Source organism: Mustelus asterias (genome assembly GCF_964213995.1).
Source record: "Mustelus asterias chromosome X unlocalized genomic scaffold, sMusAst1.hap1.1 SUPER_X_unloc_5, whole genome shotgun sequence".
NCBI classification, from domain to species: Eukaryota; Metazoa; Chordata; class Chondrichthyes; order Carcharhiniformes; family Triakidae; genus Mustelus; species Mustelus asterias.
In genome coordinates this window covers 1-26,532 of record NW_027595350.1, presented here as the reverse complement: position 1 = coordinate 26,532, position 26,532 = coordinate 1, and the positions used below count along the sequence as shown (strand labels likewise).

The 26,532-nt window shown below is 45.4% G+C and overlaps 1 protein-coding gene across 6 annotated transcripts in view; it reads right to left on the bottom strand.

The window, feature by feature from the left end:
- The window catches only part of smarcc2 (SWI/SNF related BAF chromatin remodeling complex subunit C2), a 305,878-nt gene extending 279,352 nt beyond the window's left edge, over nt 1–26,526 (bottom strand). For all 6 annotated transcript variants that reach the window (XM_078208999.1, XM_078209004.1, XM_078209000.1 and 3 more), the window contains exon 1: nt 26,404–26,526. In XM_078208999.1, the coding sequence (XP_078065125.1) occupies nt 26,404–26,514 (111 nt within the window). In that variant the 5' untranslated portion in view covers nt 26,515–26,526. The remainder of the gene's footprint in view (nt 1–26,403) is intronic.
- Between the last annotated feature and the right edge of the window lie 6 nt (nt 26,527–26,532).

Here is a 26,532-nt window from a genome sequence, read left to right as displayed (position 1 = left end):
GGGCCTGGAATGCGCTGCCAAGTAGGGTGGTGGAGGCAGGCACGCTGACATCGTTTAAGACTTACCTGGATAGTCACATGAGCAGCCTGGGAATGGAGGGATACAAACGATTGGTCTAGTTGGACCAATGAGCGGCACAGACTTGGAGGGCCGAAGGGCCTGTTTCCTGTGCTGTACGGTTCTTTGTTCTTTTTATTCAGGGCAAACCTGCTGGCTCTACTACACCAGGATCACCAGAGCCCTACTGTTTACTGCTTTCACAATTCTACTCATGACCTTGATACTTGCTTTTAACTGGAATTAACCCGAAGCTTGCTTCAGTTGCATTTACTTCAGGTTGCTAATCAGATACCCTCATTTATCTACACTTAAAACTTCAATTCCAAAAGTTTATCCTGAAACATACAAATTGTGAACTAGATGTTTGCAACAGTGGCGACAAAAGAACATAAAAATTGTGTTCCTCAGAAGGGAGTTTGCATCCCAACAGGCCTAGGACCAATAGCGTGGCAGGGAGGTTAACGAGTGTGGGAGGGTTTAAACTTTGCGGTGGAGTGGGTGCACAGGCACCAGTATGAAAGGACAGAATGGAGAAATGGGGGCCACAGAGAACTGGGAGAGACAAATAGTGTGAGAGTAACAAACAGTTCAGAAATAGGTGGGATCAGACAGGATGCGGGAAGCAGTCCAGATCGGGTTGGAGTGCATGTATGTGAATGCATAGGAAAAAGGTGAATAAGGTGATGAGCTGGAGGCACAAGGCAGATAGTGACAAGAATAGAGAAAGAAAGGATTGGGAACTTAACCCTGAGTGCAAGGTACTCAGGGATTTTAGAACAGCAAAAAACGCCAGGAACAGTGGCAGTATCGATCAAATAAACGAGAATAACACTGGACAAGGATGATGTAGTTGAGGGCTCAAAGACAGAATCTATTTGGTCCTAATTAAGGAGGTCAGGGGCGGCGGCTGGTGAGTGGGGGGGGGGGGGAAAATCAGTGATGGTGGGGACCCGCTGCGCACTCTGCATTAGGGATCGTTGGGGTTGGGACAGACAGGTGATGGGGGTTGGCCATGGGGAGGGGTCACTGGGAAGTAATCGAAAGGCTGGTGATTTTTTGGGGGGGGGGGGTGCACATACGTTGATCTCCCCACTGACATATTGGCACATGTGCAGTGGCCCGCTCAGCAGGCTGATGCCAGCCTCTCGGGCAGAATTAGGCCCTACTGTCCCCTTACCGGCAAGAATCATGTTACAGACTCTGATCACAGAGTCCCAAAGATTTATCCACTCAGTTCGCAAAAAGAATGAGCGAGAAAACTGCCGTATTCCAGCCCACTGGGCACTTTGGGAGAATCGCCCTTATTATGCTGCAGGTCATCAAATAGTGGGATGGAGATAGAAGAACAAATTTGCAGGCAAATTACTGACAGAGTCAAGAACTATGGAGTAGTGATAATAGGAGACTCCAATTATCTTAAAACAGACTAGGATGGTAACAGTATAAATGACAGAGAGGGAACAGTTCCTGAAATGTGTACAAGAGAACTTCCTTGTTCACTATTTCTAGCCCAGTGAGGAAGGAAACATTGCTGGACCTAGTTCTGAACACAAAATTAAGTTTGTTTTAGCGAGAGAGCATTTGGGAAACAGTGATCATAACATCATTGGGCGTTACTTACAAAAAAGAACAAGACATACTCGAGCAAAAACTATTTAACTGGAGGCGGTTTAATGACAGTGAGTTGAGAAGAGATCTGGCCCAGGTGGATTGGAATCAAACAGTAGCTAAACAATGGGAGGCCTTTAAAGAGGAGATAGTTCAGGTGCAGATACGTTCCCATGATGGGGAAAAGAAGACTGTCCAAAACAGGAGCTCCCTGGATGACTGAAGACATAGATTATAATGAGACAGGAAAACGAGGTAGATTGAATCAGGGCAGGACTTACTCAGTTAATGGTCAGGCATTGGGGAGAGTTACAGAACAAAGAGATCTAGGGGTACATGTTCATAGCTCCTTGAAAGTGGAGTCACAGGTGGACAGAGTGGTGAAGAAGGCATTCGGCATGCTTGGTTTCATCGGTCAGAACATTGAATACAGGAGTTGGGACGTCTTGTTAAAGTTGTACAAGACATTGTTAAGGCCACATTTGGAATACTGTGTAAAGTTCTGGTCACCCGATTATAGAAAGGATATTATTAAACTAGAAAGAGTGCAGAAAAGATTTACTAGGATGCTACCAGGACTTGATGGATTGAGTTATAAGGAGAGGCTGGATGGACTGGGACTTTTTCCTCTGGAGCGTAGGAGGCTGAGGGGTGACCTCATAGAAGTCTATAAAATAATGAGGGGCATAGACAAGGTAGATAGTCAATATCTTTTCCCAAAGGTAGGGGAGTCTAAAACTAGAGGGCATAGGTTTAAGGTGAGAGGGGAGAGATACAAAAGTGTCCAGAGGGGCAATTCTTTCACACAGAGGGTGGTGAGTGTCTGGAACAAGCTGCCAGAGGTAGTAGTAGAGGTGGGTACAATTTTATCTTTTAAAAAGCATTTAGACAGTTACATGGGTACGATGGCTATAGAGGGATATGGGCCAAATGCGGGCAATTGGGATTAGCTTAGGGGTTTTTTTTAAAAAAAGGGCGGCATGGACAAGTTGGGCCAAAGGGCCTGTTTCCATGCTGTAAACCTCTATGACTCGGACAATTATAAAGGTTCATGAAGAACCTAAACAAAGTAGAGACTGCAAAACTGTTACCATTGGCAGAAGTGTCACAAACCAGAGGACACAGAGTGTGGTGGAGACAGATTCACACAGCGCGTGCTTAGGGTCTGGAATGTACTGTCTGAGAGTGTGGTGGGGACAGACTTAATCGTGGCTGAAGAGTGATTTGGATAAGCACCTAGAAAGAAAAAAAAAGCAGGACTTTGAGGGAAAGAGCAGGGGAGTAGAACTGAGTAGAGTCAGTACAGACACAATGGGCACCACACTTTAGGAAGCATATGATGACTTCCGAGAGGCTGTAGAAAGGATTTTGAAAATGGTTTCAGCAATGATGGGCTTCAGTTATATAGAACGAGCAGAGACAGTTAGACTCTTCAGTTCACAGAAGGTTAAGAGGATATTTGATAAAATATTCAAAATTATGAATGGTTCTGATAGAGTAAGGAGAAACTGTTTCCTATAAGGGAAATAACCAGAGGACAGAGATTAAAGGTGAATGGCAAAAGAACCAGAGGAGACATGTATGCAGCAACTATTTTAAACCCAATTGTTGACACTGGCTGCCTGAACACTCAGACCCAGCCTCGCAGGGGCTCCCTTTTCCGGCCACCTGTCTGGGCCACCTCTCCTCCCCCAGTAAACCACTCACCAGTGAAACTTACCTGCTCCCTTGTCCCTTTAAACATCCTCTTTACGGCAGGTACTGCTGTATAAAGGGGGTATTCCTCAACTTTCTGCACCCCAGTTATTCTGCACTGATTCAGTCGGGGGCACGCTGCACAGCTCTTGTCTCATCCAGCCTGAGTGAGAGAGGTTGGGCAAGACACAAGCTGTGCAACTACAGCGGGGGTAAGTCTGCCGAGAAGGACAATCCGACAGAGATTGCCACTCTGCGGGATATGGGGTCATCATCATTCTGTATTATGTGAAGGGAGGTTTGTACTAATTGATTTATGACAGAATAACTGTTCGATGTTCATGTTGTCCGAGTCCAGAAAGCCAGTTGGTGAAGGATAAAACTGGAGCCCATCCTTACATAATATTAGAAGCATTTATTTAGAGTTACATGTTCCAAACTAACCCAGCAACCAGTTTCACTTAATAGACACAAATGAACCTCCAGTTACTGTCCAGCACCTGCATACAATTAAACACAATGCATGTACAATTAATAGACCACTTCTATCCCTCAAGTTACAAATTAGAATGTATAACCAACATTTCAGAACAAATGAAATCACAATTCTCCATTTATTGTACAAAGCATTACATTGTGAGGCTCCGGCTCCACCTCCTCTCCAAGTCAGCAAGGTCAATCTATAACCTTTTCTCACTCTTGAAAGAGTGTACATTTTTCCACAATAAACAATTACCTCCAATGGATATACCACCTTTGATGTCCAATGTACAGAATTTCATTTCCAATGTTTGACTAATAGAATCACATATCCACTGCCTCTGTAAGAGCCAGGGTTTCAACAAAATGCGGCACAGTAGCACAGTGGTTAGCACTGCTGCTTCACAGCTCCAGGGACCTGGGTTCGATTCCCGGCTTGGGTCACTGTCTGTGTGGAGTTTGCACATTCTCCCCGTGTCTGCGTGGGTTTCCTCCGGGTGCTCCGGTTTCCTCCCACAGTCCAAAGATGTGTGGGTTAGGTGGATTGGCTATGCTAAAATTGCCCTTAGTGTCCTGAGATGCGTAGGTTAGAGGGATTAGTGGGTAAATATGTAGGGATATGGGGGTAGGGCCTGGGTGGGATTGTGGTCGGTGCAGACTCGATGGGCCGAATGGCCTCTTTCTGTGCTGTAGGGTTTCTATGATTCTATGAAAATGCTTCTAACAAGCTTTCTTATTTTCTTAGCTTTCCAAGTGAAAGGACATGTCCAATTTTGACCCATCAGAAATATTATAAAGCCTGCTGCATGCAAATATCTAGGCGGCATGGTGGCACAGTGGTTAGCACTGCTGCCTCGCAGAGCCAGGGACCCGGGTTCGATTGCCGGCTTGGGTCACTGTCTGTGTGGAGTTTGCACATTCTCCCTGTGTCTGCATGGGTTTCCTCCGGGTGCTCCGGTTTCCTCCCACAGTCCAAAGATGTGCAGGTTAGGTGGATTGGCCATGATAAATTCTCCCTCAGTGTACGCGAACAGGCGCCGGAGTGTGGCGACTCGGGGATTTTCACAGTAACTTCATTGCAGTGTTAATGTAAGCCTACTTGTGACTAATAAATAAACTTTTAAAAAAAACTTTTTTATCTGTCAGGAAAATTAACACATGAAGCATCACGTGAAATGACTCGTTTCAGGTTCTTCATCACCTCAGGATGGATCCGCACATTTCCAGATTCAATTTTTTAATGTTTTATTTGCCCTTTTGTCCATTGACTCCGTCTACACTTCCAGCTGCCTCGGGAAAGCAACCAGCATAATCAAGGATCCCACACACCCCGGACATTCCATCGGAAAAAAGATACAAAAGTCTGAGGTCACGTACCAATGGGCTCAAGAACAGCTTCTTCACTGTTGCTGTCAGACTTTTGAATGAACCTACCTCACGTTAAGCTGATCTTTCTCTACACCCGAGCTATGACTGTAACAGTACATTCTACACCCTCTCCTTTCCGTCTCCCCTATGTACTCTATGAGCGGTATGCTTTGTCTGTATAGTGCGCAAGAAGCAATAATTTTCACTGTATCCCAATACATATGACAATAATAAATCAAATCAAATATTAAGCTGATCTTTCTCTACACTCTGGTTATGACTGTAACACTATATTCTGCACTCTCTCCTTTCCTTCTCCCCTATGTACTCTCTGAACGGTATGCTTTGTCTGTATAGTGCGCAAGAAACAATACTTTCCACTGTCTCCCAATACATGTGACAATAATAAATCAAATATTAAGCTGATCTATCTCTACACCGTAGCTATGACAGTAACATTATATTCTGCACTCTCTCCTTTCCTTCTCCCCTATGTACTCCCTGAACGGTATGCTTTGTCTGTATAGCGCACAAGAAACAATACTTTTCACTGTATCCCAATACGTGACAATAATAAATCAAATCAAATATTAAGCTGATCTATCTCTGCATCCTAGCTATGACTGTGACAATAATAAATCAAATCAATAAATCTTAAAATCATTCTTGACTTTAGAGCATTTCATCAATGTATTTAACTCCAACACATTAAAACTAATATCTGATCTGGTCTGAATACCCAGCGGCACAGTAGCACAGTGGTTAGCACTGCTGCTTCACAGCGCCAGGGTCCCGGGTTCGATTCCCGGCTTGGGTCACTGTCTGTGTGGAGTTTGCACATTCTCCTCGTGTCTGCGTGGGTTTCCTCCAGGTGCTCCGGTTTCCTCCCACAGTCCAAAGATGTGCGGGTTAGGTTGATTGGCCAGGTTAAAAATTGCCCCTTAGAATCCTGAGATGTGTAGGTTAGAGGGATTAGCGGGTAAATGTGTGGGGGTAGGGCCTGGGTGGGATTGTGGTCGGTGCAGACTCGATGGGCCGAATGGCCTCCTTCTGCACTGTAGGGTTTCTATGATGATCTCTATGAGTTCAACTGACCAATCAAACTCCACAATGACTGCCTTTTCTTTCGATATAACATCACCATTCTGCAATGACCTCATATCATTAACCAGGATGGGAGTAGCATGCTCTCAATAAGGCTATTGATTGGATTATTCTATACCTAAGCTGCTTAATATCTAAACTAATATATTTAAAAGCCTCAAAAGCTTTACTACCAATTTTAAATTCTTTAATCTTATTAATAACATTTCTCCAGTTCTAAAACAAGACCTCCAGTAGAAATCATCAACATGCATCATGAATAAGACCATAAGAAATAGGAGCGGAAGTAAGGCCATTCGGCCCATCGAGTCCACTCCACCATTCAATCATGGTTGATTTCAACTCCATTTACCCGCTCTCTCCCCATAGCCCTTAATTCCTCGAGAAATCAAGAATTTATCAATTTCTGTCTTGAAGACGCTCAACGTCTCGGCCTCCACAGCCCTCTGTGGCAATGAATTCCACAGACCTACCACTCTCTGGCTGAAGAAATTTCTCCTCATCTCTGTTCTAAAGTGACTCCCTTTTATTCTAAGGCTGTGCCCCCGCGTCCTAGTCTCCCCTGCTAATGGAAACAACTTCCCTACGTCCATCCTATCAAAGCCGTTCATTATCTTGTAAGTTTCTATCAGATCTCCCCTCAACCTCCTAAACTCCAATGAATATAATCCCACGATCCTCAGACGTTCATCGTATGTCAGGCCTACCATTCCTGGGATCATCCGTGTGAATCTCCGCTGGACCCGCTCCAGTGCCAGTATGTCCTTCCTGAGGTGTGGGGCCCAAAATTGCTCACAGTACTCCAAATGGGGCCTAACTAGTGCTTTATAAAGCCTCAGAAGTACATCCCTGCTTTTGTATTCCAAGCCTCTTGAGAGAAATGACAACATTACATTTGCTTTCTTAATTACGGACTCAACCTGCAAGTTTACCTTTAGAGAATCCTGGACTAGGACTCCCAAGTCCCTTTGCACTTTAGCATTATGAATTTTGTCACCGTTTAGAAAATAGTCCATGCCTCTATTCTTTTTTCCAAAGTGCACGACCTCGCACTTGCCCACGTTGAATTTCATCAGCCACTTCTTGGACCACTCTCCTAAACTGTCTAAATCTTTCTGCAGCCTCCCCACCTCCTCAATACTACCTGCCCCTCCACCTATCTTTGTGTCATCGGCAAACTTGGCCAGAATGCCCCCAGTCCCGTCATCTAGATCGTTAATATATAAAGAGAACAGCTGTGGCCCCAACACTGAACCCTGCGGGACACCACTTGTCACCGGTTGCCATTCTGAGAAAGAACCTTTTATCCCAACTCTCTGCCTTCTGTCTGACAGCCAATCGTCAATCCATGTTAGTACCTTGCCTCGAATACCATGGGCCCTTATTTTACTCAGCAGTCTCCCGTGAGGCACCTTGTCAAAGGCCTTTTGGAAGTCAAGATAGATAACATCCATTGGCTCTCCTTGGTCTAACCTATTTGTTATCTCTTCAAAGAACTCTAACAGGTTTGTCAGGCACGACCTCCCCTTACTAAATCCATGCTGACTTGTCCTAATCCGACCCTGCACTTCCAAGAATTTAGAAATCTCATCCTTAACGATGGATTCTAGAATTTTGCCAACAACTGAGGTTAGGCTAATTGGCCTATAATTTTCCATCTTTTTTCTTGTTCCCTTCTTGAACAGTGGGGTTACAACAGCGATTTTCCAATCCTCTGGGACTTTCCCTGACTCCAGTGACTTTTGAAAGATCATAACTAACGCCTCCACTATTTCTTCAGCTATCTCCTTTAGAACTCTAGGATGTAGCCCATCTGGGCCCGGAGATTTATCAATTTTCAGACCTTTTAGTTTCTCTGGCACTTTCTCCTTTGTGATGGCAACCATATTCAACTCTGCCCCCTGACTTTCCTGAATTGTTGGGATATTACTCATGTCTTCTACTGTGAAGACTGACGCAAAGTACTTATTAAGTTCCTCAGCTATTTCCTTGTCTCCCATCACTAGATGGGAAGATGCCAAAAATATTCCTTTCTGATACTAATATGACATTGTCTTCAGTAAACACAACCAATTTTCAGCAAAACAGATCTCACTGAAAAGCACCCACAGCCCGGAAGCATCATTCAGGTTATGGACACATTTGTTTAGTTTCCACAGTTTTCCTTCTGCATCTTGGGCAATTTCAGAAACACTTCTCTCTGAAAGTTATCACCCTGCAGAAGTGTGACTTGTGTTGATTAATCTACACTCCCGTGAAAAAGTGGGCAAAAGAGCGTAAAGGATTTTCGATATTATTTTGCCATCTGAGGGACAGTCCACTCTAACATCCAGTCCCTTTCAAAACCCTAAGCAACTAGCCTTGCTTTATAAAGCCTTTCGAGTCCCATCGGTAAGAACCTTTGCAACACAGATCCATCTATGTATCAAAGCTGGTTCACCTTGATCTGGTACCCCTTATAACTCAAAATAAACTCCAAACTCTCACCAACTATCCAATAACATTTCATTTTGCTTCTCATCAGAGTATCTTCGAGTTTAATGGCATTCATAAAACTTCACAATCATGAGGATTTCTGCTTTGCTTTCTGCTGACTGTTCTGCGGCCTTTATTTGGTTGTGTTATCTATTCAGTTCAGGGCGTCTACTGCATTTTGGGTGCGCTACTGTAAGATCTCCCTCTTGCACTATTGGAGGTTCTTTCTCTGGTACGTGATCATTTTATGTGTCACAAATGTGTAATTGTGATATTATAGATTTTGTAAAAGACCCGAGGGTGGGATTCTCTGGCCGCGTGCGCCCCAAGACTGAGCTCAACAGACCTTTCAATGGTCCATCAAATTTTCTGTCTTGTGCACTATGATTCCCGTGATGGATGAGACGGGAGAATTTTGGCCCTAATCTTTCTTTAAAATGGACACAAAGAGCCTTAAAAGTGACTGCCAAAGGTCCTTTTACAACTGCAATGTTGCTCATTCTCAATTTTAGCAATTCAGTTTAAATACCACAAAATCCCACCACGACAGCTTGTGGAGTTTAAATTCAATTAATAAAATCAGGAATCGGATGTTCATCACAGTAACAATGACCAAGAAGCTATCATTGATTGTTGGAAAAACCCATCTAGTTCACTAATATCCTTTAGGGAAGGAAATCTGCCATCCTTACCTGGTCTGGTCTACATGTGACTCCAGACCCATAGCAATGTGGTTGACTCTCAAATGCCCCTCTGAAATGGCCAAGCAAAAAACTAGTTGAAGGGTAATTAGGGATGGGCAACAACTGTTGACCTTGCCAGCAAATTCCCCCAGCCCATGAAAGAATAAAGGAAAAAGTACTATCAAGCTTCTAGAAGGCTCCAAGTGGATTGCAAATAGACATACCCAGACACGTGAAAACATTTGAAAACTAACGCATATTCTCGTAAGTGTAAAGAGAAACTCATCAATAATGGTTTCCCTGGTGGTTTAAATAGCTCTTTCCTATCTCACCAAACCTGGAAGAACAGGACCATTCAAGTTAGTGGCCGGGACATTTAAAAGGCTAACTACTTTGGTGAAAAGATAATGGATGGGATTATGTCTAGACTTGGGCTAACCCAATCGCTGATATCAAAGTATGATTCCACAGTTTGGGATAGCAGCCATTTAGAGTTTTGAACTGTTTGTATGCAGAACCCATGAACGACTCGGAGAGGCATCCTTGGAAGCAGGTTCTCGCAAAAGGGAGGGCAAAGAGGAAGCTATTCACAAATCGCCTGCTGTTCTGTCGGATGAGTCCAGGCAATCTGCAAGAGACGTAACCGTAGAACTAGCAAGGAACAAGACACCTACACACACACACCTTGCACTGCGCTTTCTTGCTCTGTGCTGTTACACCCGTTCTGCCTATCTATGGACTTGGCTTCTTGGCCGTCACCCTAAACATTTAACCAATATTTAAACGTGCAAGTGGCTTGTCTTGCACATCCCATAATTCACTTGGCCCCTAAGGAATATGCCACCCAAGTGCCCACTCTGGGCAACTGACGGTTTGACAGCTGTGTCCTGTGTGTCAGGTGGCTCAGCACTATCTTGACAGGGGCAATGAAGGTTACGCAACAAGTGCCAGCCTTGCCAGCAAAGCTCACATCTGAATGTAAGGATGAAATTGTTAAACTCCTGACAACCAGTTGGTGAATCGTAGAATCCCTAACATGGCCGAAGGAGGCCATTTAGCCCATCGAGCCTGCACTGACAACAATCCTACCCAGGCCCTATCCCCGTAACCCCATATATTTACATCCATTCAAATAATAACTGCCTTCCCTATGATTGCTGCCCAAGTGGATAACCTCACATTTGTCCACATGATACTGCATCTGCCATGCATATACCCACACACTCATCCTGTCCAAATCGCGCTGAAGCATCTCTGCATCCTCCTCATAGCTCACCCTCCCACCCATATTGATTACCTATGTAACATTCAACGGGCAAACTTCATGGCTCTTGTACTGAGTTTCCGCAATATTTGACATGTGGAATCCCATATCCGCTGCTTCCATAGGAGTCAGTGTTTCTTCAGCTAAAGTGCTTTGAACAATCCTTTTTATTTTTTTGGTTTCTGAGGCTAAAGGGTAACTTCTTTCCCATTTGCACCCATCATACATATTCTGAAACCCACCGCAGTCAAATACCCGCCAGGAAATTTAGCATAAGAAGCGTCACTAAATATGACTAATTTCATGTAATTTGGGCCACCCAAGGATGGAAGCTTAAATGCACATTTCTCCATATTTAATTGTCTTAAAGTTTTTCATTTGCTTTTAAAAATGCTTCACTGTCGGACTTAGCTGGTCCGACTAACATCTGGTCTTGTCTAAATACAGAACCAATTCAACTGACCAATTCAAGCTTCACAACTGCTCAGTTTCTTCTTTAGATGAGACATCACCTTTTTGTGATAAACTAGCATGTTTACCTGGGATAGGAGTAACACTCTCCAAGTAGGATTGCTCATTCAAAGTTACTCCAGGCTGATTCTAGTTACTAACATATTTATTAATATATTTAAACTAATACATTTAAACGCTCCTGGAGCCTGATTTCCCATCTTAGAGTCCACTTGAATCATATTGATTCAGTGGAATTTCTTAAATTCCACTGCACCATCCCAGAAGAAATCATCAACAGGCATCATGAAGGTCTTAGAATTTTACTGCACAGAAGGAGGCCATTCAGTCCACTGTGTCTGTACTAGCTCCCGAAAGAGCTATCCAGCTCGTCCCATTCTCCAGCCCCATCTCAGTGGCGTTTTTCAGATGCCTGAAATCTTCCCTTATTGATACCGATAAAACATTGCAGGATGTGTTTTTCAGTTGCACACAGCCTGCTTTCAGTAAAACAGATCTCATTGATAATTACCAGACCCTTGAGGCATCATTCAGGCCATACAGTTCAGTTTTAGTTTCCCTCCTGCCTCGCTTGCCTCTTTAGATGGTTTCAGAAACACCTCAGACGTTTTACAGCCTGCAGAAACACAGCTTTGATGTCAATTCATCTACACTCCCACAAATACCTGGCCAAAACAACAGTAAAGAAGAATTTCACAATTACTTTTCCCGCTGTGGGCCAGTCCACTCCAATTATATTGCCTAATCGCTCTTTAAAATCCCAAGAAACTAGCGTCACTTTAAATTTGAGTCCCACCTGTAAGGATCTTTTCCACACAAATCTATCTATGTGACAAAGCCGGCTATCCCATCTGATACTTCAGAATAAACTCCAAATTCCTCCCGATCATCTTATTCCTTTTGTTCTGTCTCTCATTAGTTTACTCTCTTGCTTATTGGCAGCCACCAAAACATCACAGTCATGAGGACCTCTGCTTCTAGTCCTCATAGCGAGACTGTCCTCTTTTCATCTACTTGCTGCTCTGCCCAAGACCGCAAGAAACTACAAAAGGTCGTGAATGTAGCCCAATCCATCACGCAAACCAGCCTCCCATCCATTGACTCTGTCTATACTTCCCGTTGCCTCGGCAAAGCAGCCAGCATAATTAAGGACCCCACACCCCCCGGACATTCTCTCTTCCACCTTCTTCCTTCAGGAAAAAGATACAAAAGTCTGAGGTCACGTACCAACCGACTCAAGAACAGCTTCTTCCCTGCTGCTGTCAGACTTTTGAATGGACCTACCTTGCACTAAGTTGATCTTTCTCGACACCCTAACTATGACTGCAACCCTACAGTCTGCACTGCCTCGTTTCCTTCTCTATGAATGGTATGCTTTGTCTGTATAGCGCGCAAGAAACAATACTTTTCACTGTATGCTAATACATGTGACAATAATAAATCAAATCAATGTCTTTCAGGATCATGACTGGAAGATGTCTCTCGCTCGAAGACTCTTTCTCTGGCACATGATCTTTTTTGATTCACTTTCAGAACCACGATTAGAACCCTCACTGCAGTTCATTTCTTTCCATTCATTCATCGCATTCCATTGGCCATCATCTTGAACATTTAACCAATATTTAAACTTGTCAGTAGCTGTTCCTGCACATCCCACAACAGTCACATCCCTCCACTCACTGGACTCTCCTGGAACATATGTCAGTTGAGTACCCATTTCAGGCAGTAAAAGCAAAATACTGCGGAATCTCAAACAAAAACATGAAATACTGGCAAAATTGAAGAGTCATAGGGACACAAACATTCACTCTGTTCTCTCTCCACAGACGCTGCCTGACCTGCTGAGATTTTCCAGCATTTTCTGTTTCAGTTTGACCCACTTCAGGCGATTGGCCTTTGGATGTGATTGATCCATCGTGTACAGCCTGATCAGTCAGCCTATCACAGTGGTTCCCAAAGGGTGCGACGCGCCACACTGGTGCGGCGAGAGAGGATGGCAAGTGTGGCGGGAAGATTCAAGGACAATCAAAGAAACATTTAAACATGGATAGATATTTTTCCAAAGTGAGAGCAAGAGCATCAAGTGATGCTGAGGACGATCCGAGTCCACGTTGTGATCCAGAATCGCCGTTCGAACAGAGGGCTGAAGAAGAGTTGTTTAATTCTACACCAGTAGCAGGCCCAAGCAAACCTCCAAAAAAGAAAGTTTGTCGACAATATATGGATAGCTATCTGAGTTTCGGTTTCACATGGACTGGAGATTAAAACGTACCTTGGCCTATGTGTTTGATCTGTGGTGAGAAGCTTTCCAATTCCAATATGGTCCCAAGCAAGATGAAAAGACATCTGTTGTCAAAACATGGAAATCTGGCAAACAAGGATGTTCAATATTTTGAAAGGCTTTTGGAACAGCAGAAATGCCAACGATCATATTTCTAAAAACGAATGACAGTCTCAGATAAGATGCAGATTGTATCTTACCAAGTGGCTGAATTGATTGCTCAACAGTCAAAACCACATACAATCGCTGAAAAATGGATCCAGCCTGCCTGCAGCTTGATTGTGAAAACTTTGTTTGGTGATGATGCTGAGCGAGAAGTTATGGAAATTCCTTTGTCTGATAATACAATTCGCAGAAGAACAGTTGATATGTCAGCTAATATTGAGAAGCGTGTTTCCGAAAGTATGAAGAATTCTAAATTTGCCATTCATGTTGATGAATCGACCGACATTCGAGGAAAAGAACAGTTGCTTGCCTATATCAGATTCATTCACAGTGACGAAATAATCACACAGTTTCTATTTTGCAAGGAACTTGAAAAACATACCAGAGGACAAGATATTTTCCAAACCTTGTCTGAGTATTTGGAAAAAGTTGAGATTTCATGGGATTCTTGTATTGGAATTTGTACGGATGGAGCGCCATGTATGATAGGGAATGTGAGAGGCTTGGTGGCACTCATCAAACAGAAAAATCCAGATGTAATATCAACTCAATGTTTTTTTACACAGAGAGGCATTAATCACCAAGACCCTTGTCGCTGATTTGAAGTTGGTTCTGGATCAGACTGTGCGCATTGTGAACTTCATCAAAGCAAAACCACTAAAGGCGCGGTTATTTGCTCAACTCTGCAAAGACATGGAATCAAAACATCAAATCCTAATTCTGCACTCGGAGGTTCGCTGGATATCCCGCGGAAAAGTTTTAAATCGGGTGTTGGAACTGAAGAACGAATTAAGATAATTTTTGGAACAAGGAGGGAACCCATTGTACCACCAACTGGATGACAGTGACTGGTGTGCAAAGCTGGCATATTTGGCCGATATCTTTTCCCGGCTGAATGTGCTCAATGCCAGTATGCAAGGCCGCGATGACAATATCCTCACAACTACAGACAAACTAACTGCATTGAAAAAAAAGCATCAGCTCTGGCTCGGAAGAGCGATGCAACATAACCTCGAAATGTTCCCACTGGGAAAAAGGTTTAAAACGAGCAATGAATTGTGCGGCCTCAGACAGGAACATCTTGCAACACTGGTAGAAAAGATTGATCATTACTTCCCATCGTTGTCTGCAGAAAATTCGAATGGGTTAGAGACCCCTTTGCGAATTCCAGCTGTTCAGGTCTGACATTGGATGAGGAGGAGGAAATGGCCTGCATTTCGAGTGATTGCACCTTGAAAATGAAACACGGGAGTATGCCACTGGACTCTTTTTGTATATACAACCAGAAACAGTATCCACGCATCTCTTCAAGAGCACTAGCTATTCTTCTACAGTTCTCCACGACACATTGTTGTGAACAGGGATTTTCAGCTCTGACAAATATCAAAGACCAGAAAAGAGAAAGGCTTCTTTGTGTTGATGAGGAGATGAGAGTTTGTTTGTCTCAAATTAGACCTAATATAAATGAGGTTACCAGACAAAAACAAGCTCACACCTCTCATTGAGTTTGTATACTTACTTAAGGTTACATCTGTCAGAGGCTCGTCTATAAGTATATTTTGGGAATGAATCATGCTTTTATGTAGCTGCATTGTTTTATACTTTCTGGATGTCCCATGATCATATTATAAAGTGGTTGTGTTCTATGTTATGAATCAAGCACTGCTAGGAGTTGTTTTTTATTGTTTTTGAATGTATTTCTTATCAATAAAAAATCTGGTGTGGCGAGAGCAAATTTTTATTCCGAAAGTGCGGCCCAGTGAAAAAAGTTTGGGAACCACTGGCCTATCACCATACAGCCTACATTCTGCTCCTCAGCACTGTCACCTCGAGTATGAGAGGTACAGGTGGAGAGGGCGGGCGGGGGGTGGGGGCGCTTATTGTTTTTGGCCAGCTTTTCAGTGATCACTTATGGCTGGATGAGTTGCTAAGAAATCTATGGGCTGTGTCGTGGTCACATCAGCCATTTAATGCACAGTATTGTGTGCTTCAGCTGTTGGCTTGGGAATTCTTATTTGTCTCATGTTCTAACATCCAGAATCAACATAACAGATATTGTAAAATGTTCTACTTTTCTGACATTCTTCAAAACTGTGGATTCTTGTGGCTTTTTTCTCCGAGCGGGTAACTGAGATGTCAAACTTTGCCTATTTTAAACAAAAGGTCGGGTGTGAGAAGTCTAATTTATTTGGATTCACTGATATTTTCCTCCACTTCTTCAGAATTCTCTGCATCATTGTCAACTTCATCACATCATGATCGGTCGAGTCATACCTGGAGCACCTACAAACTGTTCCTTGTGCATTCCTCGGATTCATTCTAGTACTGTCACTTGTGCTATGCTAGCCTGACCTGCTGTAGGTGCTCTCACTCTCGTTCTGCCTGTGGTTAACCCTTCCAACCTTCACCTTTTAGGCAACTATCCTCTGCTACCATGTTCCAGAAAGCCAGTTGGTGATGGACATAACTGAGACTAATCTGCACAAGAGTTATCAGCTTACACATTACAAGCACGCACCTCCAAATCCAACAACCAGTTTTAGTCTGTGTCTATTTACACTGACACAAGTGAATCTCCCCTTGGCTTGCATTCAATTAAACACAATTCATAGACAATTAACGCAGCCGCTATGAAATATAGCAGCTTCATGATTTATCAGCCCAATCTTAGCAAGTATTTATCTTGGTCTGTCTTCAACAACACAGATATCCAATTTGGATCATGAGGCTGCCCTATTGTTACATCCCAAAGTTAACGATTGTACAATTAGCTATTATCCAGTCCAGGCACACCCTGAATCCGAGATACTCAGCCCATGTCAGCAGTGACCAGCACCACCTGAAAGAATCCACAGCAAAACTCTACACTTGTAACGGCACACATGAGAAATTTATAGTGGAAATGACTGGTATAAAGATGTCACAAAGAACACATTCATCGACAGGAAATGCATATAGAATTCAGATAAACAGTCATTTGATGGTACAGAACTTGAGAGACATGTTGAAGCTTTTCGTCTTGCACTTATCAGGGAAACTATGCAAGATAAACCAACAATAAAGGCAGCAACAATTAATATCACATGAGAAGAGAGTGCTGGTTGGCTGCCAAGTGAACAGGCCTTGCCATGGAGAATGTCACTGGGAGAATGCAGCAAAGAACATTTAACTTAACTGCCAAACTTTTATTTTAAATTCAAACCAGGCAGGTCGCCAATTGGTCAAGACATTGGCATGGGGAATGTACTTGGAAATGGCTGTCCCCCAAGCTGTTGTTCAGAGGTAATGTGTGGACATGCTCCTTCTGGCTGCAAAGGACCCTGTGTGTGTGAATATATGTAGCTTCCAGCACAGGAAAATGAGCCATGCTGCAAGCCCATCTCATAATCCCCAATTCATTTTCAGTGTAATTCTGAGCACAATTAGCATTGTTTAGCAAGCGCTGTTCAATCACGGAATCACTTCTAATGTTAGACACTATGTTGTCAGCTTTGCAAGCACAGGCTGGTTGGGTACAGTCAGTACCTTGCCCACTACAAACAGCAGCAGGGACATGTTCCAGTTTCCTCCCAGTCTAAAGATGTGCAGGTTAAGTGGACTGGCCATGCTAAATTGTCCCATAGTGTCCAAAGATTTGTAGGTTAGGTGGATTGGCCATGGTAAATGCATGGGGTGTTGGGGATAGGGCAGGGGGTGTGGACCTGGGTAAGATGCTCTTTCGCAATTTCGGTGCAGGCTCGATGGGCTGAGTGTTATAGAGTCATCGAGGTTTACAGCATGGAAACAGGCCCTTCGGCCCAACTTGTCCATGCCGCCCTTTTTTTTTAAACCCCCTAAGCTAATCCCAATTGCCCGCATTTGGCCCATATCCCTCTGTACCCATCGTACCCATGTAACTATCTAAATGCTTTTTAAAAGACAAAATTGTACCCACCTCTACCTCTACCACTGGCCGCTCGTCCCAGACACTCACCACCCTCTGAAAAAATTGCCCCTCTGGACACTTTTCTATCTCTCCCCTCTCACCTTAAACCTATGCCCTCTAGTTTTAGACTCCCCTACCTTTGGGAAAAGATATTGACTATCTACCTTGTCTATGCTCCTCATTATTTTATCGACCTCTATAAGATCACCCCTCAGCCTCCTACGCTCCAGAGAAAAAAGTCCCAGTCTATCCAGTTTCTCCTTATAACTCAATCCATCAAGTCCCGGTAGCATCCTAGTAAATCTTTTCTGCACTCTTTCTAGTTTAATAATATCCTTTCTATAATAGGGTGACCAGAATTGCACACAGTATTCCAAGTGTGGCCTTACCAATGTCTTGTACAACTTCAACAAGACATTCCAATGTTCTGACCGATGAAACCAAGCATACCGAATGCCTTCTTCACCACTCTGTCCACCTGTGACTCCACTTTCAAGGAGCTATGAACATGTACCCCTAGATCTCTTTGTTCTGTAACTCTCCCCAACGCCTTACCATTAACTGAGTAAGTCCTGCCCTGGTTCAATCTACCAAAATGCATCACCTCGCATTTGTCTAAATTAAACTCCATCTGCCATTCGTCAGCCCACTGGCCCAATTGATCAAGATCCCGTTGCAATTGGAGATAACTTTCTTCACTGTCCACTATGCCACCAATCTTGGTGTCATCTGCAAACGTACTGACCATACCTCCTATATTCTCATCCAAATCATTAATATAAATGACAAATAACAGTGGACCCAATAAGAGTGGTCTCCTTCTGCACTGTAACGGTTCTATGACGAGGAAACGGTTTGAGCCCCATTTACGAGGTTCCTGATCAGGCCAATCTCATAACACATGGAACTATAGAAATCCCAACATGTATGGTTTTGTAAGAGGGAGGTCGTGCCTTACAAATTTGGTGGAGTTTTTTGAGGAAGTGACAAAAACAGTTGATGAAGGAAGGGCCGTGGATGTCGTCTATATGGATTTCAGTAAGGCATTTGACAAAGTCCCACATGGCAGGTTGGTTAAGAAGGTTAAGGCTCATGGGATACAAGGAGAAGTGGCTAGATGGGTGGAGAACTGGCTTGGCCATAGGAGACAGAGGGCAGTGGTCGAAGGGTCTTTTTCCGGCTGGAGGTCTGTAACCAGTGGTGTTTCGCAGGGCTCTGTAGTGGGGCCTCTGCTATTTGTGATATATATAAATGATTTGGAAGAAGGTGTAACTGGTGTAATCAGCAAGTTTGCAGATGACACGAAGATGGCTGGACTTGCGGACAGCGAAGAGCATTGTCGGGCAATACAGCAGGATATAGATAGGCTGGAAAATTGGGCGGAGAGGTGGCAGATGGAGTTTAATCTGGATAAATGCGAAGTGATGCATTTTGGAAGAAATAATGTAGGGAGGAGTTATACAATAAATGGCAGAGTCATCAGGAGTATAGAAACACAGAGGGACCTAGGTGTGCAAATCCACAAATCCTTGAAGGTGGCAACACAGGTGGAGAAGGTGGTGAAGAAGGCATATGGTATGCTTGCCTTTATAGGACGGGGTATAAAGTATAAAAGCTGGAGTCTGATGATGCAGCTGTATAGAACGCTGGTTAGGCCACATTTGGAGTACTGCGTCCAGTTCTGGTCGCCGCACTACCAGAAGGACGTGGAGGCGTTAGAGAGAGTGCAGAGAAGGTTTACCAGGATGTTGCCTGGAATGGAGGGTCTTAGCTATGAGGAGAGATTGGGTAAACTGGGGTTGTTCTCCCTGGAAAGACGGAGAATGAGGGGAGATCTAATAGAGGTGTACAAGATTATGAAGGGTATAGATAGGGTGAACAGTGGGAAGCTTTTTCCCAGGTCGGAGGTGACGATCACGAGGGGTGACGGGCTCAAGGTGAGAGGGGCGAAGTATAACTCAGATATCAGAGGGATGTTTTTTACACAGAGGGTGGTGGGGGCCTGGAATGCGCTGCCAAGTAGGGTGGTGGAGGCAGGCACGCTGACATTGTTTAAGACTTACCTGGATAGTCACATGAGCAGCCTGGGAATGGAGGGATACAAACGATTGGTCTAGTTGGACCAAGGAGCGACACAGACTTGGAGGGCCGAAGGGCCTGTTTCCTGTGCTGTACTGTTCTTTGTTCTTTATACTGACGAGATAGGATTCGGGTACGCAGCAGGAGAGAGAACCCAGTGACAGATTTCTCAATTAACACATCGAGGAATGCAAGCTCATCTGACATGCCCCATTACAAAAGTGAATTTGAACACTGGATGGAGTCCATTAATATGTGTAAAGAAGTTCTTACGTCCAGCTGTGGATTCTAATATAGCAAATATATCATCTCCGTGTCAGAAATATGAAAGGGGCACGTCAGGTGTCAGTCCATCAAAGACACGTTTCCCGTGGAAACCAACAAAGATGTCAGTGACAGCTGGGCTGAGAGGGGAGCCAATATGGTGTCATTGAAAAAGGTGTTCTGCCTATCACACAGATGAATAATGTGGGAGGTCAGTTGCAGTGCTGGTGTGATGCCAGTTATGTGGGTTATATGTCCTAAAGACTGGCGAATTGCATCAACCCGCATGTCCCTTTCGCTGTTCACAACGGGCCAGGTACAGACTGTACCCAATCAATACGTTCTTGCAAAGCTCAAAACAGCGTCCAACATTGGATGTAATCCCGCGATTGGACAGCACTTGTGTTCAGAATTACACACACAATTTAAGATCAGTTAGGCTCACAGTCTGACTCTCATACCTGCTGGAAGCTCCATATATTTACACACCCAGGGCCCTATCCTTTGCAGACAAGAGCATGCCCACACATTGTTCATAGAAATCATAGAAACCCGACAGTGCAGAAGGAGGCCATTCGGCCCATCGAGTCTGCACTGACCACAATCCCACCCAGGCCCGACCCCCACACATTTACCCGCTAATCCCTCTAATCCCTCTAACCTACGCATCTCAGGACTCTAAGGGACAATTTTTAACCTGGCCAATCAACCTAACCCGCACATCTTTGGACTGTGGGAGGAAACCCACGAGGAGAATGTGCAAACTCCACACAGACAGTGACCCAAGCCGGGAATCGAACCTGGGACCCTGGAGCTGTGAAGCAGCAGTGCTAACCACTGTGCTACCGTGCCGCCCTTATTGGTTTGTCTTGTGTAGCTATCCTGATGGGTGTCAGGCAAAAAGCTTCAGTGTCTCTCTTTTTTAAACAACATTCAAGAATTCAGCCAGTTAATATATTGCCTGACAGTTACTTCAACAACACATTAAATACAGTTCGTCAACCACCGAACTGCCAGAGAGTTTCAGCATATGGGTGGATTTATGATCGACACACACCAAACTTAGTTCTCAACATAATTACCCAAGTTAGCCGAGCTACCCAAAAGCATGAACTATCAGCTACATGTGGCCAGCGAAAGGGCTGTAAGGAAAGAGCCCAAAGTCTGCTAATGTTACACAATGTGCACGGTGGCAGTGGTTAATACTGCTGCTTCACAGTGCCAGGGGCCTGGGTTCAATTCCCATCTCAGGTAACTGAGTCTGTACGTTCTTCCCGTGTCTGTGTGGGTTTCCTCCCACAGTCCAAAAGGTTAGATGCATTAGCCATGCTAAATTTTCCTTCTGTGTACCCGAATAGGTGCCGGAGTGTGACTGACGACGAAGGGATTTTCACAGTAGCTTCATTGAAGTGTTAAAATGTAAGCCCACTTGGGACAATAATAAACTTTAAACTCATTCCATCTCACATCATAGGAATGTTAGCCTTCGCCGGTCCAAGCAGGGAAATGAAAGTCTATTTAAAATACCACTGCTTGATTAGGCTGGGAGTGATCCTGCAGGAATGGTCATTTTCAGAATGAAGTACTGAGACTCAATGGACGGTTGTTCACAACTATATAATCATTTGAGAATGGAAAAACAGTTTGTTCTGCCAACGTTAACATCTGGACCGAGATCATCCTTTTTAAATGGGTGCCAACAATACAGAAGCAAAGGTGGATTTATAATTAAAGGTTTCACTTGGTAGAATAGCAACTGTATGGTAATAAGATAGGAAGGACGTGGTTGCATTCGAGAGGGTGCAGAGGACATTCACCAGGATGCTGCCTGGGCTGGAGCGTTTCAGCTATCAATAGAGGCTGGATAGGCTGGGGTTGTTTCCCTTCGAGCAGAGAAGGCTGAGGGGGGCCCTGATTTGAGGTGTACAAAGTATGTCCCTCATAAAACAGGGTAGATAGGGAGGAACTTTTCCCAAAAGTAGAGGGGTCAATAACCAAAGAACAAAGAATAATACAGCACAGGAACAGGCCCTTCAACCCTCCAAGCCTGTGCCGCTCATGTGCCCAACTAGACCATTAGTTTGCATTCCTCTATTCCCAGTCTGTTCATGTGGCGATCTAGATAAGTCTTAAACGATCCCAGCGTGTCTGCCTCAATCACCTTGCTTGGCAGTGCATTCCAGGCCCCCACCACCCTCTGTGTAAAATACATCCCCCTGACATCTGTGTTGAACCTCCCCCGCCCCCCCTCACCTTGAACCTGTGTCCCCTTGTGTTCGTCACCTCCGACCTGGGGAAAAAGCTTCCCACTGTTCACTCTATCTATGCCCTTCATAATTTTATACACCTCTATTAGGTTGCCCTTCATCCTCCGTCTTTCCAGGGAGAACAACCCCAGTTTACCCAATCTCTCCTCATAGCTAATACCCTCCATACCAGGCAACATCCTGGTAAACCTTTTCTGCACTCTCTCCAAAGCCTCCACGTCCTTCTGGTAGTGTGGCGACCAGAACTGGACGCAGTATTCCAAATGTGGCCTAACCAACGTTCTATACAGCTGCAACATCATATGCCAACTTTTATATTCTATGCCCCGTCCAATAAAGGCAAGTATGCCACATGCCTTCTTCACCACCCTCTCCACCTGTGCTGCCACCTTTAAGGATCTGTGCACTTGTACACCCAGGTCCCTCTGTGTGTCTATACTCCTGATAGTTCTGCCATTTATTGTATAGCTCCCCCTTACATTAGATCTACCGAAATGCATCACCAGGGGCATTTATCTGGATTAAATTCCATCTGCCATTTCTCCGCCCAATGTTCCAGCCTGTCTATATCCTGTTGTATTCTCTGACAATGTTCATCACTATCCGCAACTCCAGCAATCTTCGTGTTGTCCGCAAACTTACTGATCACACCAGCTACATCTTCCTCCAAATCATTTATATATATCACAAACAGCCGAGGTCCCAGTACAGAGCCCTGCAGAACACCACTAGTCACAGACCTCCAACCGGAAAAAGACCCCTCCACTGCTACCCTCTGTCTTCTATGGCGAAGCCAGTTCTCCACCCATCTAGCAAGCTCACCTTTTGTCCTGTGAGATTTAAGCTTTTGCACCAGCCTGCCATGAGGGACCTTGTCAAACGCTTTACTAAAATTCACATAGACGACATCCACGGCCCTTCCCTCATCAATCGTTTTTGTCACCTCCTCAAAAAACTCAACAAAATTTGTGAGGCATGACCTCACCAGGGGCGTAGATTTAAGGTAAGGGGCAGGAGGGGATTTGAGGAACAACATTTTCACCCAGAGTGGTGGGAATCTGGAACTCACTGCCTGAAAGGGTGCAAGAGGCAGGAACCCTCACAGCAGTTAAGAAGTATTTAGATGAGCACTCGAAACGCCACAGCATACAACAGTGCGGACCAAATGGGATTAGAAACATAGAAAACTACAGCACAAAACAGGCCCTTCGGCCCCACAAGTTGTGCAGAACATATCCCTACCTTTTAGGCCTACCTATAACCCTCCATCCTATTAAGTCCCATGTACTCATCCAGGAGTCTCTTAAAAGACCCTATTGAGTTTGCCTCCACCACCACTGACGGCAGCCGATTCCACTCGCCCACCACCCTCTGAGTGAAACACTTCCCCCTAACATTTCCCCTGTACCTATCCCCCAGCACCTTAAACCTGTGTCCTCTCGTAGCAGCCATTTCCACCCTGGGGAAAAGCCTCTGAGAGTCCACCCGATCTATGCCTCTCAACATCTTATATACCTCTATTAGGTCTCCTCTCATCCTACGTCTCTCCAAGGAGAAAAGACCGAGCTCCCTCAGCCTATCCTCATAAGGCATGCCACTCAATCCAGGCAACATCCTTGTAAATCTCCTCTGCACCCTTTCAATCTTTTCCACATCCTTCCTGTAATGAGGCGACCAGAACTGAGCACAGTACTCCAAGTGGGGTCTGAGGAGGGTCTTATATAGCTGCATCATTATCCCCGGACTCCTAAACTCAATCCCTCGATTGATAAAGGCCAGCACACCATACGCCTTCTTAACCACCTCCTCCACCTGCGGGGCCGATTTCAGAGTCCTATGAACCTGGACCCCAAGGTCCTTCTGATCCTCTACAGTACTAAGAGTCTTTCCCTTTATATTGTACTCCTTCATCCCATTTGACCTGCCAAAATGGACCACTATGCATTTATCTGGGTTGAAGTCCATCTGCCACTTCTCCGCTCAGTCTTGCATCCTATCTATGTCCCTCTGTAACTTCTGACATCCCTCCAGGCTATCCACAACCCCACCAACCTTCATGTCATCGGCAAACTTACCAACCCATCCTTCCACTTCCTCATCCAGGTCATTTATGAAAATGACAAACAGCAAGGGTCCCAGAACAGATCCCTGGGGCACACCATTGGTGACCGACCTCCAATTAGAAAAAGACCCATCTATACACACTCTCTGCCTTCTTTGGACAAGCCAGTTCTGGATCCCATGCCCTCTCACTTTTTCTAGAAGCCTTGCATGGGGGACCTGATCGAACACCTTGCTAAAATCCATATAAACCACATCTACTGCTTTCCCTTCGTCAATGTGTTTAGTCACATTTTCGAAGAACTCCACCAGGCTCGTAAGGCACGATCTGCCTTTGACAAAGCCATGCTGAGTATTCTTGAGCATACTAAACCTCTCTAAATGCTCATAAATCTTGTCCCTCAGGATCTTCTCCATCAGCTTACCAACCACTGAGGTTAGACTCACCGGTTGGTAATTTCCTGGGCTATCCCTATTCCCTTTCTTGAAAATAGGGACCACATCCGCAATCCTCCAACACCTCTCCCGTCTCCATCGACGACGCAAAGATCATCGCCAGAGGCTCTGCAATCTCTTCCCTCGCCTCCCACAGTAACCTGGGGTACATTCCATCCGGACCCGGCGACTTATCTATCTTGATGCCATTCAAAGATTCCAGCACAACCTCTTTCTTAAAGTCCACATACTCAATCTTTTCAGTCCACCGCACGCCCACAGTACATCCACCCAGGTCCTTCTCCTCTGTGAAAACCAAGGCAAAATACTCATTGAGCACCTCTGCCATTTCTCCTGGTTCCGTACAGACTTTCCCGCCTTCACCTTTTCTAGGCCCTATTCCTTCAGAATATATTATTAGAATAGATAGGTGTTTGATGGCCAGCACAGACACGATGGCCTGAAGGGCCTCTTACTGCACTGTAAAACTCCATGACTCTCAGAGGGAAATAATTCACAGGGAGCCAGCTCAGATATTGAGGGCTAATAAAATTAAAACATCCACATATAGAGTTGTATTTCAACATTTTATGTCATTAAATGATGCAGAATTGTGTGGGTTGTCATGAGAAGAGAGAATGAGAGTGATATCAGAAATAGAAACATGCTGGATAAACTCTGGCAGTATCGATGGAGAGAGAAACACGGGTAACATTGTCAGTCTGATCTGACTCTTCAGAGCAGGCATGAGTGAGAGAGAATGTGGCTGCTGGGACGAGCATTCAGATTTCGGAAGGCCTGAGATACTGAGCTCAGACTTGTGACAGGGTTTGAATGTCCAACTGACCATGAGTAAGTCAAGCTCCTGAAGGGCGATAGCAGAATTTTGGGAGGCGGGGGGATGATTATTGTGGGGGGATGATGATGATGGGGAAAGAGAGGGGGAATTGTTTGGGAGGTGAAGGGGGGGCGGGGGGATGATCGGGGGGGGGGGGTGATCGGGGGGGGGGGGGTGATCGGGGGGGGGTGATGGGGGGGGGGGTGATCGGGGGGGGGGGGGTGATCGGGGGGGGGGGGGTGATCGGGGGGGGGGGGGTGATCGGGGGGGGGGGGGTGATCGGGGGGGGGGGGGTGATCGGGGGGGGTGATCGGGGGGGGGGGGTGATCGGGGGGGGGGGGTGATCGGGGGGGGGGGGGGGTGATCGGGGGGGGGGGGGGTGATCGGGGGGGGGTGATCGGGGGGGGGTGATCGGGGGGGGGGGGGTGATCGGGGGGGGGGGGTGATCGGGGGGGGGGGGTGATCGGGGGGGGGGGTGATCGGGGGGGGGGGGGTGATCGGGGGGGGGGGGGTGATGGGGGGTGGGAATTGGGGTAAGAGGGTGTTGGGGAAGATGGTGATCGGGGAATTGGGACAGGGGGTGAAAGCGGGTCTGGTTGGGGAGGATGATGGTGGGGCTGCGGGAAGTGGAGGGGGAAAGGGAGGATGGAGATGGGAGGAGGATGATGAGGGGGTGGGAATTGTGACAGGAGAAGGGATGGAAAATGATGGGAGGGGGTGGAGGAAGGAGAGGATGGGGTGGTAGAATTGGGAGGATGAGGAGGGTAAAGGGGGGAAGCGGCTCTGGGGAGAGGGGTGAATCCCTCTCTCTGTGGGGCGGTTTGGGGCCGGGACAATCCACTCTCAGCCCCGCTCCCGGCCCCACACTGCGGCCTCTCACCTTTTTATAATTCTTCCCCAGCCACAGGCGGACATTATCAAACTGCGAAACCGTATCCGAGGCCTCGAAATATTTCACATTCGGCCCACCGTCCTTCTTCCGCACCGCCATCTTCCCCGAAAATCCCGC